We start from the raw sequence: 20,003 nt of genomic DNA, 5'->3' as shown, positions 1-20,003 counted from the left end.
GCCGCAACGGCAACCGGTGGGTGGCAGAGACCAGATGGCCCAACTAGGTGTGGATATCCCGACTAAACGAAAATCTATGTGGTGGGATGATCTCGCGGCTAAGTGGCCTAGCAACCGGAGTGTCGGAATCTGGAATGCTAGGCGGGGCAGCGGAAAGCCAACAATTTCAATTTCACTTGTTTTGTTTATTTTTTATGTGGTTCGCTCAGGTTGCAAATTAAAAAGCGGCCGCAACAGCTCTATTAAGTTAAATAATCGCCGAGTGCCGAGTCTAAACAAAAAACGATTGGCATCAGGTATGTGAGAAATGTTAAAAAAATTTCGGAATGTACATATATATTAAATGGATAATTTTTTACCCCGAGACTTGCTCTTATTTCACTTGTTTTCACGATCTTATCCACCGAACAACTGAGTCCAGGAATCTGACAAAGCTGTCAGCGTCCTTGTCTTTTATCTGACGATGAGGGCACACAATGTCAATGACACTAAAGTGCGTCTCATAAATATTTGAAAATAATAAACAAACAAATATAACCCATGTCTGGTGCACTCAAAGTTCCTCCTTGTGTATGCATTATTTTGAAGGGGCAGGCACCCCAATGACGAGGCTGGGCTGCCTTGACGAGAAGCATCATCACCTTGTACGAGTATGATGTTTGCCGGCCGGCCGGCCTGCCGGTCTACAAGCTGACCATGTGTTATCATTATCCTCTCGGTCTCTGGCTCTGGCTGGCTCTCGCCGGCAAACAAACAAACAACACAAAGAAACAAGCAGATGAGTAAATAAAATTTAAACAGCAGCACAGGTCTACCGTTTGTTGTTTGCAGTTTCGTGTGTAAAAGGAAATGTAAACTTGAGATGCCACGATCGAAGCCCGTTGTTTGCTTTTATTGTTCGCCGATCAAGAACAATAGCAAAGGAATCGTTCTTGAACGGCTGGATGATGGCAGTGCAGTCTCTTAATTGCCTCTGATTATGCATTTGAGTTACGAGCAGGCCTGACATTTCAATTGTGCCATGGCTAATGCCAAGCTGGATCCTTGTCGTTTGTGGCCGATCGTTAGATTGATTGGATGAATGGATATTGGCGGTTGGCGGGTCTTCCCTGCCTTGAGTGTCTAGTTAATCAGAAATGCCAGCCTCGGCTCAGTAATTTGATGAATTGCATTTCTATAAATGAGCTCTGACAGCGGCTGGAGGAGGAGTACTATGAACACAGCCCCCAATACCAGCAATAGCAGCACGTGACGTGCATTACACAATGGTTGGGTTATGCGATGCACATCCATTAATCGAATCGGCCCACGTCCCTGACTTTGAGTCATTAAATAGCTGGCTATTTTAATTCATAACTCAATCCCCAATACGCACATATAGAATATAATTCTATTTTTACACCTCCATCGGTTATGATGAGCGAAATATTTGGAGGTAATTAAATAAAAATAGTCAGACATTTATGTGATTTTCCCTGTGCCACACACGCAGACCATCGAATGCCAAATCGCAGAGTTACTCAGAGGTAAATGGCCAAGGTCTGACTCATTGACGAGGCACCAGGTACCCCAACAGGCAGCAGGAAATATATAACCGCAATATGAGTGGAAATGTTCGATTGTGGGCAATTAAGACTTTCGGCGGCAAAAGAAAACACACCCTCAGGTGAATTTCATTAATTTAATATGCTCACCTAGCTGGGAGAATTATGGGGGCCTGGTGGGTGGCGATCAAAGTACACAGAAGGTACAATGTACAATATCGAGAGCCAACTGGGAGCCGCAAAGAATGGAATGCCCATATAGCTCGCTTATGCTGCAAAACAAAACAAATCGCTTTGGAAACGGCTCTGGAATTTCATAGAATTTTATTGGAATCCGATGGGATCATCTGCTGACTGATCGGAATACCATGTACCATGACCACCTCAAAGGGATAAGCGTGTTGGGGTAATCATACCGCCACGATCCATCCGGAGATCCGTCAGTCAAAGCCCCACAAAGTGGGGGCGCCTTCGTCATTGTCACTGTCACTGTCACGGTTCGTAGTCACATCGAGTTAAAAAAATACAACGAAGAAGATCTGGGGCCCATTGCATTTTTCTGATGAGAAATGGCGCCACATCAATCATCGAATTAAAAAGATGTGAGGAATTCAAAAATATCAAACTTGTTCTTTTCGTGACGAGAGGACGCCAGTTAGTAGCCATATCGATGGTCAGGGTTTTCGGTCTTCAGAGCTCGATCCCTTCGCATTCCTCCTGACTAAGCATATCTGTGGGAATTTCAAAGGGCAAGACGAAAAAAAAGATCTGGACAACACTTCCCAGGAAACAGCCAGCCAGCAGTTCAAGTCCGATCAAAATACGGTTCCTGCTAATGGCCAAAACGACGCTGTGAGATCCGAGGAACTTGATCTCGATTTGTGTCGGAGAAGTAAGAAATCCGCTCCACTTGCATTCCTCCAGCAAGCTTGAGTCTCCAGCGAGCTATGCGGAAAAGTTTTTCGAACAGAAACCTTCGGGGGATTTCATTTATTCTAATTATTGCCATTTTTTGCAGTACTTTATGTTTTGCAACGTTAATTTCAGAGCACTGTGCTCTGGGTCTGGGTCTTTGTCTGGGCCAGTTTGTCTAGCTGGCTGTCTGTCAATTAACCTCAACGCTTTGCGTTGATACTGTAAGTTATGGCTTTTTAATCGCTAAAAATTTGCATGAACATACACTCAGGCTCGTGCTCGTATTTCAATTCTTATAAACATCTTGTACTTGTATCTATATGCCTTATTAGCTGAATTCCACATCCGAAAAAGCCTAGTTTATAAATCCTTTTTGTATTTCTTTGAGTGTATGAATCCTTTATTGCAAGATGGGTTTGCGTTTTTATCTGCATTTCATAAATAATTCATTACAAGTCCATGGAACTGCGTCCGTCCCGAAATTATTTTTGGTGCCGCGCACATTTTGTATCTGTCAGATACGTCAGGGCCCGTTGACGGTTTGTTGTTGACGCTTGAGTCGCGTCACTGACCTCAAGCTGCACTTATGAATTTGATTTGGGCAACGGGACACATGAATCAGCTCCAGTCCCAGCCCCAGCCCCGGCCGTGCATACTGTCCACATAAGCAGTTTGCACAGGGCAATATTTCTATATGTCTGCATGTCTCTGAGCATATCAACATTTTCGGCCGGGTCAGTGCACTTTTCAAAACGCGACCATTATTTATTGTTCCGAATTATTTCAAAAATTAAGATTGGAACGCTGAACGGGAACGAGGGCTTGGGGAAACCCAGTTTTCATACTCGTGTTCCCAACTGGGAACTCAAATTAAGCGACCAATTAATAGGCGCTCTAATCACATTTGCCACAGCTCATTTGGTACGCTTGTGATCCCATGCCTGGTCTTGACTTTCGTTTTTTGTCTATTTTGTTCATTGGCGATACACTCAAGTTCGAGTTCAACTATTTGCATAGACAAGTATGTATAATAATCGCGATAGGCTTGGGCATTATAAGACCCATTTCTGTTTGCTATTGGGTGTCGATATTGGGTGTCTGAGTGCCTGGGTGCTTGGGCTTTGGTGTTGGTTTTGCCACCCAGCTTGCCGGCTTGACCGACATCATTAATCTTAATGATACGAAAGTTGCGACTGATTAATTTGTTCGATAATTAAAATTGATTGCCCTGCCAAAGGGGAGAATCTACAGCTCGCTTATAAATGATCTTGCAGTAAACGGAAGCAACACTCTCTGGCCAAAGGAAGCGCAATCAAAATGCGTGCGGTTGCTGGCCATAAAAAAAGCAAGCAAAAAGCACAGACTGGGGAAGAAAAAAAACGTAGACACGTACGGGTCAAGTAATCGTACAGATGTTATATTAATGTTTAACGAGAGTTATGAGAGTATCAACGTGTTATTGTTTTGCTTTTATTTCTGAATTAATTTTTTGCTTCCGACTCGTTTCTTTCCACGTTTTTGTTTGTCGCTTTTGTTTTGCATATGCCTTGTTGTCGACACTCAATAGACATGGCAACAAAACACGACCAGGTTAGATGTGTCTATTAACGGTTTTCCGAGACAATGCAGGGAAGTCTATTGTGTTGACCAAGTGGGCTTGGCAGCTTCCTAATCGCCCACTAATGCACTATGCTAATGCATATTTATATCATTTTAACACCCACCACTTTGCCGAGAGCTCATAAGCACATATTCTTTTATTTATTTATGGTCCAAAAATGTTTGCAAAAAATTAACACCCTCGGTTTAGATTGGATCTTTTTTGGTTTATTTTAAAATAATTTTATACTCTTCCAAGGCGTTATACAGATTTTTAAAGAAAGGACTAATACTTTTAGAAACTAGAAGATGTTTTTTTAATGAAATATCTTCAAGGGTATTAAAGCTTCGCCTTCCCCAATACTTTACACATTTTTGGTATCCAAACATTTATTTATTTCACGCCGGCTGTTCTACTAATTCCAAAAGTCAAATAGCAAAAAATGTCACCCGAAGAGGATACATGTGTAGCTTGATGTGTAAGATGTGTCTAGTCGCAGCTAATAAATCCAAGAGAAGCCGAAAATATGTATTTCCCGACTCGCATTTCGCATTTCGGCCAGACAGTGCCACTCGGTCGACCCCCACATGTGCCACAGTTATTATTTTAGTGCTCGTCTGTATTTATTTTTATTTTACATATTTAATACATATTTTATTGGCATTGTTGTTGCTGCTGCCGCTGCCGCTGCTGCTGGCTCTTTTCTTTTCATTTTGCCTTATTTATTGTCAAATTGCTGGTATATTTTTATAAATTTTGTTTATGTCTTGCATATATCACATTTTTTTATTGCATTCGTTTTTTTCTCTTTTCTGTTTTTATAAAACTTTTAGCAGCTTTTGCTTGGCTTCTTTTGCTTTTTGGTAAATTAATTAGGAATTTTTATTGTTTCCTCGTTGTTGTTCTCCGAGTATATGTATATTATATCATAGTTTTTGTTACTATTCCCGAGCCGACAAACGTTCGATTCACTGCACACAAGAGTTCATTTGAAACAAATACATTCATCAAAATTCTGACACGCTTCAGTCTTAAAAAAAAATACAAAAAAAAAAGGAAAGTAAATATAAAAAAATGGTAAATTTAAATAAAACAAAAAACGGACTTTTCTATTTTAAGACACCGGCACTGGCGACCTCGATTGCTCTCGTTTCCATGCTGTGCAATTTTTTAGAGATTTTTTTTTGGCAACCAGTTCCTATTGGAAATTTTATTTTCCCATAAATCTAACCTCAAAGCTTCTCTCACTCATCATTTGTCTAAATTTTTTTTAGAACAATTTACCCCTTTTTTGTTTATTTTCCCAACATTTTCTTTACGCACATTTCTCTTCTGTTTTGTTTGCTTACGCGGACGCTTTTTCAGGGATTGCAAAAAAATGAACAAATTGGTTTTTGGTCTTTTTTAGCTTCGACTGCCCACATCCTACAGCAGGAGCCAGAGATTCGCTTGGTTCTACTATTTTTAGTAAAGGGCGTGTTTACTTAATTCTCGATTTTATAGTATTTCGATTTTCATTTTATTTCGGCAGTGGCGCTGAAATGTGTGAAAGTTTGGCATAAACATTGCCTCAGTTTCGATTCAATTCTGATCACTCGTGTAAAATATCTATTTAAAATAGATTCTCTGCGCCAGTCGGCCGAATACAAAATTCAAAATACAAAATATTTATCAATTTATTGTACACTCAAGAATTTGCAATTAATGTTGGCAGGCACTGCGTGTAAGCCATAAACCGTGTTGCCCCTTAGCATGTGGTAGATTAACCCAAATTTATGGATTTAAGTACTTTTCCATAAGATGCCTATTCTGTTTCAAATTCAAATTTAATTATATGATTTTTTTTGCTGTAGGTCCTTTGGAAAAAGTAAAAGCGAGTGGAAGCGCGCGATAATTGAAAGCCAATAATATATTCACCTCTGAGTCAATATATCGACTGTGACAAATGTTTCCTTCCCACTATATGTTTTGAGGCACTCAAACTTGGACAGAAAAAGCTAAATTATTTCGGCGAACTTCGAGTAATAAATGACATTTTACACATCAATCTTATGCAATTTTATATGGCTTGCATTCGTAAATTATTTTTGCATTTCCGCTGCACAATCCGAAGAACACTTCTTATTTCAAATTCGTTTCATCCCATTCGAGTTATGGTATTTTTAATTTTTGCTCAGTTCCCGTTCGGCGGGAGATTTGTCCGAATTTCGAAACAAGACTGACGGAACATTTTCTGAAACTGAAAACATAAGATATTCGTAGTATAAACAAGCCAAACGTAAACTGCGGTATCCGTGGCCGTGTTTGAGCAGGTATAGGAGGATCTCTCACAATAAAAGTGTAGAGCTTTCCCTCTCAGTTTTTCATCTAATGGCCGATGTAGAGAATGGCGGATCACGCACCCATCCCTAAGCCAAAGATCTTTCTCTCGGAAATAAATTTAGAAAACACTCTGTATGCTTTCTATTTTCATTATAATTTTCTTGGCAATTTTCTAACCTACCGATTTGTGCCAAGAAACTAATAATATCGCAGTGCTCGATTGCAGCCATCTGCAACGGATTCTGACAATCTGATAAATGCGATGCAAATTACAAAAATGTCTTTCTTTTGACTAGAAGAATCCCGTCAATTCTGGCGCCCTGTGGGTATCGCTGTGATCTTGACCTTAGCGCCACCGGAAAAGTTTATTTGTTGTTTCGACTGATCCGACACTAAAGTCCTCGTTTCCCAGGGGGTATACGGCCTTCTCCGAGCACTCCACAAATACACACATGACGGCAGTACGTGCTTTGATATAATCCACGACATAGCTGTCAGTCGCCGAGGGAGTGCCTCCTCGATAGTGTCGTGGTTCATTAGTTCGTGCGAATTTATGATCAAATAAAAGTGAAACGCCCTGACAAATTCCAGGAACATTTATGGCCGTCTTTTACGCCCAAAAACTAGACATAATTGGTAAGTTATTCATTATTAATTTATATAAATATAAACATAGATTTATGTGATAAAACATTTGAATTTTTTCTGGACATTATCCTTTTTAATAAATAGTAGACCTATTAAAGATGAAGGCCAGTGCCTAAAGAAATAATTTACCCCAATTTGTCGGTGGATCTATCTGCTCTGTTTATTGTTTTTTTGTCTTTGGCTCTAATTGCCAAAATCTATGACATGGGCCCGTGCCTCGCCCGCGCTCTTTGTGACATAAGGCTATAATTCTGTTTCAAAATCCGTTTGCCATGCGGGAGAGTTGATCTCAAGGGGTATTTTCGGACCACTGACTTTGTCATTGTGTTCTAGGAAGTATGCAATTTATTATGCAAATGGATTTTCTGGCTTTTCTTGGTCATTTGGAATTCGCTCTTTTATTAACTCTAATTTATGATATTGATCCCTGGAAAGGGTGACACTGATGGATGGTTCCAAGAAACTTTTACTTATATCTTGAGAGATTGTTGACTTTCACATTGATCGATTAATCGATTCTACACACCAAGAATAAAATTCAATCTTGGGTTATTACTTAAGCCTTGATGATATATATATATTTTAGGCCACTGACTCTATTTCGAGCTCCAGGAAGTATGCAGTTTATTATGCAAACGGTTCTCTGGTATTTGTTAGTCATTGGCGATTTGCACTTTGATTATCACTAATTTATGATATTGTTTCCTGATTCGGCCGCATTTGTTCGGTGGTTGAATGTCAGAAAGAGATTTTTGCTCAGTTAATGACTAAACTTGCCCAACCAGCACCTCAGATTATGATTATGATGTCTTTGGGTGATTTTTGTGGCTATTATTTAGTCGATGATCTGAGTGTGAAGATCCTAGCCCACAAATTGGCAAATGCCCCAATAAAAAAGCTCCAAAATATTCTTTTGTTTGTTATGATTTCCTAATTAGCAGCATATCAAATCATAATTAGGCACTTAAAGTGTTTTTATTATTGCAACAACTTGCAGAATTTGGAAAACAAGGCAATAACTCTATGCTGCGCACTTTGAGAGCATACGTTTTATAGCAACTTTAACAGCCCACAAAATATTAAGACATTGTGGCAGGCTATTTTATGGCACACCGATTGGGGTCGCAACTTGACTTGGCCAATGGCCACCATAAAAAATAATTGAGAACCAGCCCAACAGAGAAACCAATTTATGACAACAACGGTCTAATATATAAATATATGCAAAGTAATCGTAAAGTGCTGCCACTGGCCACTGGCCACTGGTATCAAGGCACAAATGAACAGATCGTATACCTTAACGACCTCCGCGACAGCCATGGGTGGAGGTGTCTTGTGGCTATTGCCTCCTTGGATGGATGAATCCCCCTCATTGTTGGTCACTATTTTCCGATACATTTTCTCTGTTTTCACTCAGCCAGCATAGCAAAGTATCACTAAAAAATACACATTGGCAGACCGACACCGAACCAACACTCGCCCTGGAAAAGGAGCTAATGAACTCGCGATCCCGGGGTCACTAAACCGAACCAATGCAGGCTGCGCCTGCGCAATTTGTAAAACGTTTAAGCGGCCAAGCCTCCGCCGCGACGAACCATAAAGTCTTAAAGTCGAGTCCTTGCGCTTTGCATACGATTCGAGTCGAGTCTGTGGCTGGGCTTTGTCCGCGTAGGAGGAGCAGGCAAATATGATCGGCTCTGCGTCACGCGAGCGACTGAAAGATCACTTGACGCCCGTGCTGGTGGCAAGCGGATGGCGCATATGCCGAGTGCTGGTTTTGCTTTAGCCGCAGCTGCTTCAGCGAGCAGCAGCAGCAGCAGCAACAACATCGGTCTGACAAGAGCAACATTGGCACACAATGAACCAAACAGAAGACAAGGAAGGGCAGAGCAGGGCAGGGCCGAGAAGGGCGATGTTGCTGTCAAACTCTCTGCTGTTCTTGTGGGCTTTGCAGCAACATCTGCAACATTTTGGGGCAATTGAACAACATATAATTCTCTAATGAAATATGATTACAGTTTAATGAAAAACGGCCTGAATTATTAATATTAGGGGGGTCCATGGTGTTCATTGTCTGATTGGAGAACTTTCTGGCCGAAAACAACGGCCGCTCTTAATTACAACAACTGTACAAACACTAATGAGAACATTCAATCTATCTAACAATTCGCTAGCTCAGCATGTACAGCATATGGACAATAAAGGTCACAAGAATAGGTCAATTGGAGCAAAGGATATTATATAATCCCAAAGATATAATTATAATTCCTCTTGCAAAAATATATAGCGAGCTTGGATCTACAATATTACAATGTTGGAGTAACTTATTTGTTCAACCTCCACTGTTTGTATTTATAGTCTGGTACTTCCATAGTATTTGCATACCCCACATAGGTAGGCCGAGCACATGCCGGGCGGACCACGTTTCGCCGGCCCTTTCTTTATGTCTTCAAGTCAAGTATCTTTAGAATATGCAAAAACAAAAAGAGCAATCATAAAAGTAAGTTTTAACAAGATACCAAACATGACATTCCTGCCTTTGTCGAGCAGACACATCTCACACGAGCATGGGGTATTTAAGACCCTTTTTCTGTTCGGTTTGAAGACCCGGGCCCTGGCCCTGGCCCTGTGTAGGGGGTACTTATTAACGCTTCATTAAATTTCCGTTTGCGCCCACAAAAGCAAATGCGAACCGACAGCTCCCAGCAAGGTTTTTGGTTCTTCATTTTTTTTTTGGGAACCATGGAGCTCGAGAGGAGGAGAAGGTTAAGCAGCCAGAGCCGGGATTACTTGTGCGCGAAACTGGTTTGGCAGAACTCCTTGAGAAAGAGTGTGGCGGTGGCCAGCCATCGCACCAGATAAGATCTAAGTTAATTGAGACTGGCAAGTGCCCTGCTCGAAGAGTTCAGCCAGAACTTTGAACCGGAACTGTAGTCCCAAACCAAGAAAAACAAACGACTCGGCTTGGCCAGAGAAAGGATCAGATAAGTCCACATCACTCATTGCCGAATCATTTAAGCTCCCCTAAATGCTAATTGTTGATATCCAGGGGCGATCAGCAAGTCAATTAATACAAAATATATAAGAAGTCTGAGCCGATTTATCCCTTTCAACTGTTAGGCTTTTTGTCCAATAAGAGTATCTATAAGCTTGTACATCGGATTCTTCCGGGCATCTGTGAAAAGCTGAGACATTTCTCATAGGCCTCTGATTGTGGGCCGATTGCGAAGTCAACAAAATATAAACCATAAAAATTAATACATTTTTTATATTATTTTATTACGCACCGCAAAAACAAAAAGCCCGCAAAGACAATGAATTGAACCGAAAGCCAAACAAAAAGGCAAAAAAGCGACAAATACCCAGCCAGCCGACCAAGTTCAAGGCGATGCCAGTTGTCAGTTGGCCATTGAAAGCCATGCTTGAGGCTTTGGGTTTTTGGTTTTCAGTTTTTGGGCCAGCTTGGCTAGGCCGGGTTGGTGGCTTGGCTTTGGGTTGATTTCGGCTTGGAATGGGGGGGACTGGGCACTGGGCTCCGGGGACTGTTCAATCCATCAAAAGAGATTATATTCATTAACTAGGCAAGCGGCCAGCAACAAGATCTGAGAGCCGGCCTGTCGATGGCGCTGATGGCCACTGTACTGCTGGAATTTCTTAATTTTTTTGACAGTTCTCATCAAAAATGTGTTGAAATAGCTATTATTATTTGTATCTCTCTGTATATCTGTGTTGGGTGAGCGGAGAATTTTACAAGAATCATCTAACAGCTCCACAGGCGCTGATGACATGACAGAATTCTCGGTATTCAATGGGCGATATCTGTGGACTCCATTAAAATGCCGTTTTTATTTTTGACAATTAGACGCCATCAAAATTAATGCCTCTCAGCGCCCTCTGTAATACGCATTGAATCTAGCAGCATCTTTCGAAATAGTCAGCGCCTAGATTCCCATCGCACTTGACATTCAAATAATGAAAGTTTGGATATAACCTTGTCGTCAGATACACATATACATTATATATAGCGCCAATTTGGCGCAAACATATCCCCAAATACATGGATTTAGATACAGATTCCCGCAGCTGTCGGATCTTCTCAGGCAATTAGTTTATTTTTCACATTGACATGTTTACAAGAACCAAACCCAATTGGCCCAGTCTAGACTCTAGATAAGTACAAATTTGCGGGCACAGATGTTTTCCTTCACGGACCCTTGGGGGTGGCGTAAAAAACGGCTCTCGTCCCGCCTCGTCCCAAAAAGCGATTTGTAAATCGACTGAAAAGGGCAAGAGTTCTTAACAGCTTCCGGGAGACAGACAAGATGCTTTTACAGCCCCGACCTCGGGCCAAAGCAAGGCGGAAACGATTTCAAAAAGTTTAAAAATAAAAACTCCACGAAAATGTATTATTAATGGGTGACACAGACTTAGATTTGATAGCCGGCGACAATGGCAATGGCAATTATTGTTTTAATTTTAATTGAGCTGCGTTTAGTTCAAAAAAGGAGCGACCACTCGAGCTTTCCATGCAAATTTGGCGAATCGTTTCGGGCCAAATGAGACCACTTCGCCAGTGACTTAAACTTTTATCTGTCTATCGATTCGTCTCTGCTACCAATTTGGTAGCATGGCTCGCAAGTGGGCTAACCAGTGCAGTCGAAGGCTTTTGTTTGAGGGCAGCAAATAAGGCATTTTACTCGATTTGATTTAATATTTATGAAAATTAATAATTATTCAGTTTCAGTTTTGGTTTCGTTTTCGGTTTGGAGGAGGTAAATAAGTACATAAGTCGCAAGTGTATTCTATTTGGATGCCTAACGAGAGCCACTCGAGGTTGATGTACTTGAAAATGCGGTGAATGTGTGTTCGTTGTATCTTGTTGGGCAAACAAGACCCACATACTTAGTCAGAGACGATGTTTTCTTAGTGGGTAGAGCTACGCCGGTTTCGATACGGCACAACCGACTAGACTCTAGTTGGCTCCTCCACCTGCGCCTGCGTGGCCACGGTTAATCAAAAGGTGTGCCTGCCACACACAGTATAGTACTTTGTATGTGCAGAGCTCTTGACAACGCACATCTGCTGGGGGCCACAGGCCACAAGCCCACGAGCCCACAAGCCCCACTTCCACATGGTATCGAGCCAGCCATCGATCGAACACCGATCGATCGATCGATCTGGGTTGCGAAATCAATGGGTCGCACTATCCATACAAATGCTGGTTAGTTTATTGCCTGACATTTGTTTATCGTTTTGCATTGTCTGCTGTTTTACGGCGTTCATTAACCGCTCGTATTTATGACCCCCAATTCCAGCTACCACGTTCTTGCCGATATTCTAATTTTCCGTGCACAAACATCAATCTACTTAGCATTAGCATGGTTAGATCGATCGGCCCGATCCGATCGCCTTAATTGTCACGCTCGGCATGGCAAATTGAACAAGAGTTCATTTGTGGGTGGTTAGTCTTATAGAGTGTGTGTGTGTGTCTCTGCGACATATAGTCTCACTGCATGACATGTGTATAGTCTTTTCACTAACCCCGAATCCGAAGCCCAAAACTAGTTTCTTGCGGACACTCACTGGCATTCTGGTGCCCTGGGCCAGCAATTTGACCCAATTTCCTTGACACATGCCTGGCAGGTTTACAAACAAAAACTGTTACGGTTAACCATAATTAATTCTGTTTCTCCGCGCTCTAGCGGGGCGTTGGCAGTTTTCATTATTTGCCGCCCGGCTGTCTTTTATTTCTATTTTACTTTTTTTTTGCCAATTGCCGATTTCATTAGGCCATAATTGAGTTTAGTTGTCAGTGGGGCCATAAACACGAACAGGCGCCCTGGGGCCTAAACCTGGTCTGGGCAAATCATAGATTTTGGCCGCTAAAGAGCAACACCAGCTTGCGGCCAGGTTCATTGAGAATTACGGATGGGGGGATCGCAGAATTGTGAATCGAAAAGCGAGAGATACGGAGTTCCCACGCCAAGAATTGTTCACGCACGGTTTGATTTTGAAATAAAAAATATTACTATGGTGATGGCCACGACTATGAGATACCCGGTACTAGGGGCCTTTGTTGCATACCCAAAAGGTTAAAATACCCATCAAGGATAGTGGGTGGTCTTCAATGGGATATTGGCAATGCATCACACGCTGGCCCATAAATTTCACCTTCTATCACCTTGGATGATCCCCTGATTTGGCGGCCATCTAGCTCTAAATTATGACTTTGGAAATGTTTATGGAGAACAGATGCGCCGGCAAGTGGGCTGTGGACTGTGGACTGCAGTTGGCAGACAGGCAGCAACAGCCTACTAGCATCAGGCATCGGATCTGGCCAATAACATAATCATAATCATAATAAACACATCCGATCGGCTGGCAGCACGTGTGTGCCTTTGTTTGGGGTGATTTCTTGCTTTGGTAATGACCCAAATTTCATTGCTGTACAGAGCTGGCTAGTTGGCTGGCTGACTGGCTGGCAGTACGGAGTGGTGAGCTAAATACGCCTAATGGTCATTTAATTATTGTACGACAGACAGCGACAGCCGTCGCCGCACAAGCAGCAGCATAAATACAACTAATTGTACAATAACAAGGCGAGGAGCGGGTAAATGCGTTCGTACTTGTCCGCTTGTATCGCCCAAAACCGTCGATCACAATCCTAATTATACTTTAAATGTTTATTTCCCACCTATTTTTCAGTCTAATCATTTGACTGGCGCCATCTAGCCTCCGCTACTGCAAACTGCCAGAATTTGTGGCCCTCATGTCAGTATGACAAAATTCACGCCATACGCCTACCGCCTGCTGCCGGCATTAAAAAGCGCTGGAACGCTCCAAGTTTTATATGTGAAGTTGTCGGTGAACACAGTAATTTGTTTATATTGTCCGGCAATTGACACGCCTGCTTTACCAAAATTTGTGGCAATTGTCTGCAGACTACAGTGGGCCAAAACCAACATTTTGGCAAAAAGAGTTGAACCAAAAGTGTGTGAGATACGTTTTTTCGTAACTGGAAATTTATCCGTAGGAGGTCTAATATTAAAATAATAAGTTTTAAATTTACTTAAACATTTATTCTTATTTTAAGTGTTATCTTAATATTTTATTGTACCTTCACACATTTTAATACTATCTTTATGGGAAGACGGTCACAGCAATAAAGGTGCTTGATATCTGTACTACTACAAAGTAGTATGGGCTGTAACACAATCCCGCAGGGTAAGTCTTCTAATCAAAAGCAAATCCCTCACTCCTACTAGGGGCCAAATCTATTTCTGGAGACCATTTTTGGCATCGGGAATCGACCATTTCAGTGCTCATGCTCGTACTTGCGTCAAAAGCATTTCATGTTTCATTTATAAATTATTTTTTTTTCTAGATAAAAATTTTATAACTGAAATGGAAATTATGCACGCAGACAAATGTGCTTGTTAAAAATATATTGTATTTTTTTCAACATATGAGTAAGTGCACTTGCGTAAATAATAAATAGAACGCCTCAAGTTCACTGAGAATGTGTTAAAAGTCGAATATTGAAAGCGATCCATGCACTCCATCATGAAAATCAAATTTCATACGTAGGTCCGGTCCAAAGGGTTTGGGGAATTATAATCAAGAATTATTATCAGGGTTCGGCCCATGGGAGCAGACAAAAATAGAACCCATAATAAATTTTTATTAATTTAGGTTTAATATTATGAGAAGAAACAAAAAGTCTGTTTGTTCGAGCGGAACAGCTGAGCTGAAAATAAAAAAAACACTCTTCCAGACTTTAAAACGTGCCCCTGTTCAGGGAGGCACCGCACCGCAGATAAGAGCACCGGGCTTGTTGCTATCAGCTGGGCCAGCATTAATTAGCATTTCTTCACAGATCGTTTGCAGGCCAAATCGATCGTATGCACAACATCTAGAATCCACTTGAAAAAATTAATGCCTATAATAGTTATTATACTGTGAGACTCATAAGACTTACCACCTAAAGACTACTACAGTTCACGATTAGATACGAGGATTTTATAGTATTGGCTTTAAGTTTATTATCCCTTAAGACCAAAAAATAGATATCAGCAAGTATGCTAGATACGAGTGTGTCAAATTTGAGTCATCTAAAAATATTAAAATTAAAATTAAAGACTTCTAAGAAGTTATAACATCTTACAATCAAATATAAGGTCACAGTACAGAACAATTTTCTTATCACTATTATGTCACATTATTGGGAAATTAAAGCTATTTATTAAAAAAAATATATTTGACATAGTCTCAGAAATTTTGAGCTGTTTTAAAGTAATGCTGATGTTTTTCGCCTCAAATTCGAACCTCGAACCGTGTAAGCAACATGTGTGCTTTTCTTGTGCTAAACATTTGGGTAAACATGGAACTTGCGTGACGTGCAATTCTGTCACTGCAAATTAACATCTATCTATAAACTACCAGCTGATCGAAACGGGCCGAAGTTGAGTGTAAGTTTTTATACATGGCGTTGAGGCACAAGTTGTTGATCCGTTGCTCTGTCTCTAAGGGAAACACTTGTGTGGTCCTAGGTCTACGTTAAATTCATCGTAAAATGCCAACACGTGTGAAGTTTACTGGAAAAGATAGCAAAGTAGATAGTAAATCCAGCTGTGTGGCTACCAAACCAAACAGCCGAAATTGCCCACTGCTGTTTATTTTTAAAGGTTCAACAATAACATCATTTTCCAAAGGGATCAATGATAATAAAAAAACTGTGGCGTGGTGGGGCAAGACGATTTATCTGCTCGTTACAAACAAATCAACAAATTTATGGCTGGGCTATTGCCGCTAACAAATCGGATACGATGCTTAAATGCGGAAATATATTTGACCAAAGCGACGAGCGAAATGTAAATAAATAATAAATAAAACAGGTCGATTTATTAATGACTCCGAATTGATTTCGTATGCAAATTGCGATCTGTTTTGTTTCTAGTTGCCGCTTAGTTGTCGAAACCGTTAAACAAATGCCCTGAGGCTGGCATTTGATTCGCCAATATTCGATTTCACCAAAAAGAAACAGAGGGCGTGTGGCAATAATGCGATTATACGTTATATTTATAAATGTCAGGTATCTATTGAGCACTGGGCTTCCCAGAAGAATGGGAATGGGAATCGGAATCGGAATGGGAATGGGAATGCTGAGTTTTTCCATCGAACTGACAGAAACTGCAAGGGTACCGACTGGGACCCACTGGGCGTATACTTGATGCGTAATCAAAACGACATCACTTGTCCCATAAATCAAGCTATACCCCAATAAGAATATAAATAACACCCTGCATAGATCGCGGCCACAAGAACCGCAATGCCTCGTCTAATTCCAAGGAATCGAAACAAAGGCAGACCTAAACAAAACATATCCCAATCCTCCTGGTTGAAATATTAATAAAAATCAACAGAAAAAGAATAAAGCAATAAAACGATGCCATTAGGGAACCTTTTCTTTTTGTATTTAGACTGCTGGCTGCGTCCAGCTTATGCTGCTGCACCCATTCGCGTTTAATGATAAAGTGATGATGTGCCCCAAGGTTTTCAAATTGCTTTTAAATAAATGCCGAGCCCGTCGGCCCAGCTAAACCACTTCTGACTTCTGAATTCGGAGGAGTTTAGCATATGAATAAAGACCGCCCCAAAGAGTATCTTCACTCACGTCTCGTCTCGTCTCGAGTCGACTTCTAGCGTCTCGTCTTGGATCCCCAAAATTTAAATGCAAAGCGACAGTATCGATAATGCTCCGATGATCCAGCATTGGCTGTCTGGCTGCCTTGACCGTGAAGATGGGATCGATGATGATGCCACCGCCGCCAGGGCGAAATAATTAAAAGAGTGTCGTTAAAAATAAAATATAATGGATTTATGTAAAGTTATGTTACACGCTCTGGCTGGAAATGGTCACAAATGCGATAAGACGGCTCACAACAAATGGCAGCAAATAAATAAAAAATCATTAAGATAGCCAGAGAGGCAGGTAACTTCGTCTCAGGCTCCTCCGACCTGTCCTACTATGTATGGCCGGGCTGGGGCATACTAAACACCGAATAAAGCGTTGAGATAGGCCCCAAAGACAATCAGGTTGAATAGAAACCAGCTTGTGCTTGATGGGCGGTTCTGGCTTTTGATGTAAGCCAACAAGGCAGTTAAACAAATTTTTATTTACCAAAAAAATTCAAATAATTTGCTGAAAAATTCATTCACGACCTGCGACCAGCAAAGACACAAACTGAAACATCGAATGAACGTGAAGAAAAATTGGATAGATAATTATTAAAGGTGTTTTCGCCTTGAGTGGATTGGCTTGGAAGCCGGGGATGGACACTGGCTGGCCACCAATTATGCTAATACCCCGCTGAAAAAGGCCGCTTAAATCCATATTTAAATTATTAACTCAAAAACCCCGGCTAGGCCAATACCGATTTGGGTTTCGAAAACCAACTTCTAGCCAGATTGAACATGTTTCACATTAATCTTGACTGATAAATTAAAAAAGAATTAATTAAAATGAGCAATCACTTGTCAGGCCTGGCTTTACCACATCTTTCTTATACTCTTCTCTTGATATCCAAAATTTTAAACATTTAAAGGGGGTATGTATAAAGATTCTATTCTCAAAGAATATTTTATTCCGTTGCTAAGAAGAACAATAAATTACCACTAAGTAGAGTACAACTGTTTCGACTATTTCATAAAGATTATTCCCATTTTTTATAAGCATTTTTTCATCATTTTGACAGTTTTTGTAAGCTAGAAAATAAGTAGTTGGGGACTTTGAGATTCTCGGGAACGTGGGTGGTGCTCCAAGGGTGGGGCGGGGGATGCGGGTCTTCGGTCTTGTATGCAGATCACGTAACTATCTTTTGCCGAAAAAAATATATATAAATTAAATTCAAAATAAAATACTGTGAACTCTGAAAGCAACTCCGAACAACATACTGTGAACACCCTAAAGTCACGCCCCGGCATCACACTTAAAATTATTTGGTTTTTTTTTGGCTTTTTACTTGAAATTATTTTGTGGCTTTTGGTTATTGTTTCGCTTGCCTTTGTGGCTCTTTACTGGAAGGCATTATTATTCTGACAAATTATTTGTCACCCCGGCTATTCGAGACGAAGGGCTGCCGGGGCACGCCCTAAAAATTAGCATACAAATGGCCATACAGATTGGTATTGTATCGTTTTCATCAGCGATAGCCGAGCAGAATATTTGATGATCATTACACGTAGTCTCCGAGGCCAGACCGCCGGGTCTGTGATACATCATCCAGTTTCTTGGATGGAATTGGCAGTCGCCACCACCCCAGCAATTCGTCAACACCCACACGTATGTATAGGAGGATTTTTCGCCAAGTTTCGTAAGTTTGGGCCATTGACAAACGTTCGATTTCAGAAATGTGAGCACACCGTTTCCTTTTCATTACTTTTCTTATTTTTAATGTCAATGAACGCCAAAAGTTGTCTTCATTTTTATTTAAAGTAGAGGAAAAAAAATTAAAAGCTCTAAGAAGTCGAATCTTTCGACTATATGATACCCGGTAGTTCTTTCTCTACCCAATCCACATTTAAAAATTTGAATAGCATACTTTTCGTCATGGCTCGTTTGGCTTGTCCGACGTTACATAAACAGGAGGACTCTTAAAATTCTCAAATATTTAATATACCCTTCTAGTCCCCAAGTACCGGGTATTCAAAATTGAAGACAAAATAAATAACCCGAAACCGGAGGGGACAAAGAAACACGCGCAAGGCGACGACGTACGACTCACCAACAAAAACAAAAAAAAATCAAAACAATAAAAATTCAAAAAGGAAAAAATTAAATAAATAAATATTTAAATTCTAGACATTGTGCAAATTTCATCTTGTACAATACAGTTTACAATACTTACAGCAAGTATCTCACGACCCGACAGATCCAAGGCGCCAAAAAAAATAAGAAATAACAGAATAAACTGAAAAATGTCACAATTTTTCATGTGCCCGAATACTTTAAAGCGCCGTGCCTTATAAACTATAGTATAGCCTATATTGGCAGCTGTCAGCAAACTCATTGACTTCCCATTCCACCAGCGATTCCATCCCAGGGGGTTAGAACATTACACATGGCCACCAGTGGACTGTGTTATCAGCAGAGCTTAGCTTTTAGACTTCCTAATGAGCATCCAGCATGTATTTACTCATGAACTCCGTCCGAGCGCATTCGGTGCGTGTTGTTTTCCGTAATTTAACATACGTTTTCCCGCCTGGGTAGACGCTGATAAAATTCAAATGGCCCCCTTCCTCCCAATGTCATGTTTCTAGCTTGTTTCTTTATTTGTTGCTGTCACGTCCCGTCCGTTGGCTTATTGTAAAAGCCTTAATTATATGCAGTGTGAAAACGGTTTGACAAAAGCATGCAGCTTGTAAAAATGACATTACCCCTTTCAAGTGCATCATTTGTATGAAATTCCTCCCAAATTAGTGACATTTTCCGCATTTTTTTGACAAATAGATTCAAGTACCAGAAAATAAACCTATAACTAGAAATGTTGGATACTCTTCTTAATACTTATCTTGTATAAACTCGAACGTTATTTTGTTTTAAATTTTTTTACGGGTATATCTAATCTTTTTCTAATACTAATAAATCTGCCAGTAACACACATTTGCAGGCATTGTAAATTTTACCATTGAACTCCACAAGGAACGGATATAAATATTTATCAAACCCACTTTCTATTTACTTTTGTTTTATCTATTATCTCTAGTAAGCTCCAGAGTTACTGTAAACTAACACCTTCAGAGCTATCAAAATTTTTATCTTTTTCATATTATATATCTAATGCAGAAAGAGTTCTCTGAAGATGACAAGAACTGCGGAAACGTCAAGAGTCAGCAGGCCAAAACATCGCCATCCTGACGTACATGAAAACGATGCTACGGCTGTGACTCATAAACTGGGGATCATAAAACCACCT

The 20,003-nt window shown here is 40.6% G+C and overlaps 1 protein-coding gene across 4 annotated transcripts in view; it reads right to left on the bottom strand.

Annotated features, from left to right (window-relative positions):
- The window catches only part of AdamTS-A (ADAM metallopeptidase with thrombospondin type 1 motif A), a 35,250-nt gene that overhangs the window by 13,223 nt on the left and 2,024 nt on the right, over window positions 1-20,003 (bottom strand). Inside the window, exon 1 of one of the 4 annotated variants that reach the window (XM_070280904.1) lies at window positions 8,326-8,750. The exons of 2 other annotated variants lie outside the window; for them this stretch is intronic. In XM_070280904.1, the coding sequence (XP_070137005.1) occupies window positions 8,326-8,427 (102 nt within the window). In that variant the 5' untranslated portion in view covers window positions 8,428-8,750. Of the gene's footprint in view, window positions 1-5,976; window positions 6,171-8,325; window positions 8,751-20,003 lie in introns of those variants that run through there. One more of the 4 variants, XM_070280905.1, reaches the window with a different exon arrangement.

This window comes from Drosophila bipectinata, chromosome 3R (genome assembly GCF_030179905.1).
Source record: "Drosophila bipectinata strain 14024-0381.07 chromosome 3R, DbipHiC1v2, whole genome shotgun sequence".
In the NCBI taxonomy this organism is placed as follows: domain Eukaryota; kingdom Metazoa; phylum Arthropoda; class Insecta; order Diptera; family Drosophilidae; genus Drosophila; species Drosophila bipectinata.
Note: the sequence above shows the minus strand (reverse complement) of the source record. Positions and strands in the feature narration are given on the sequence as shown.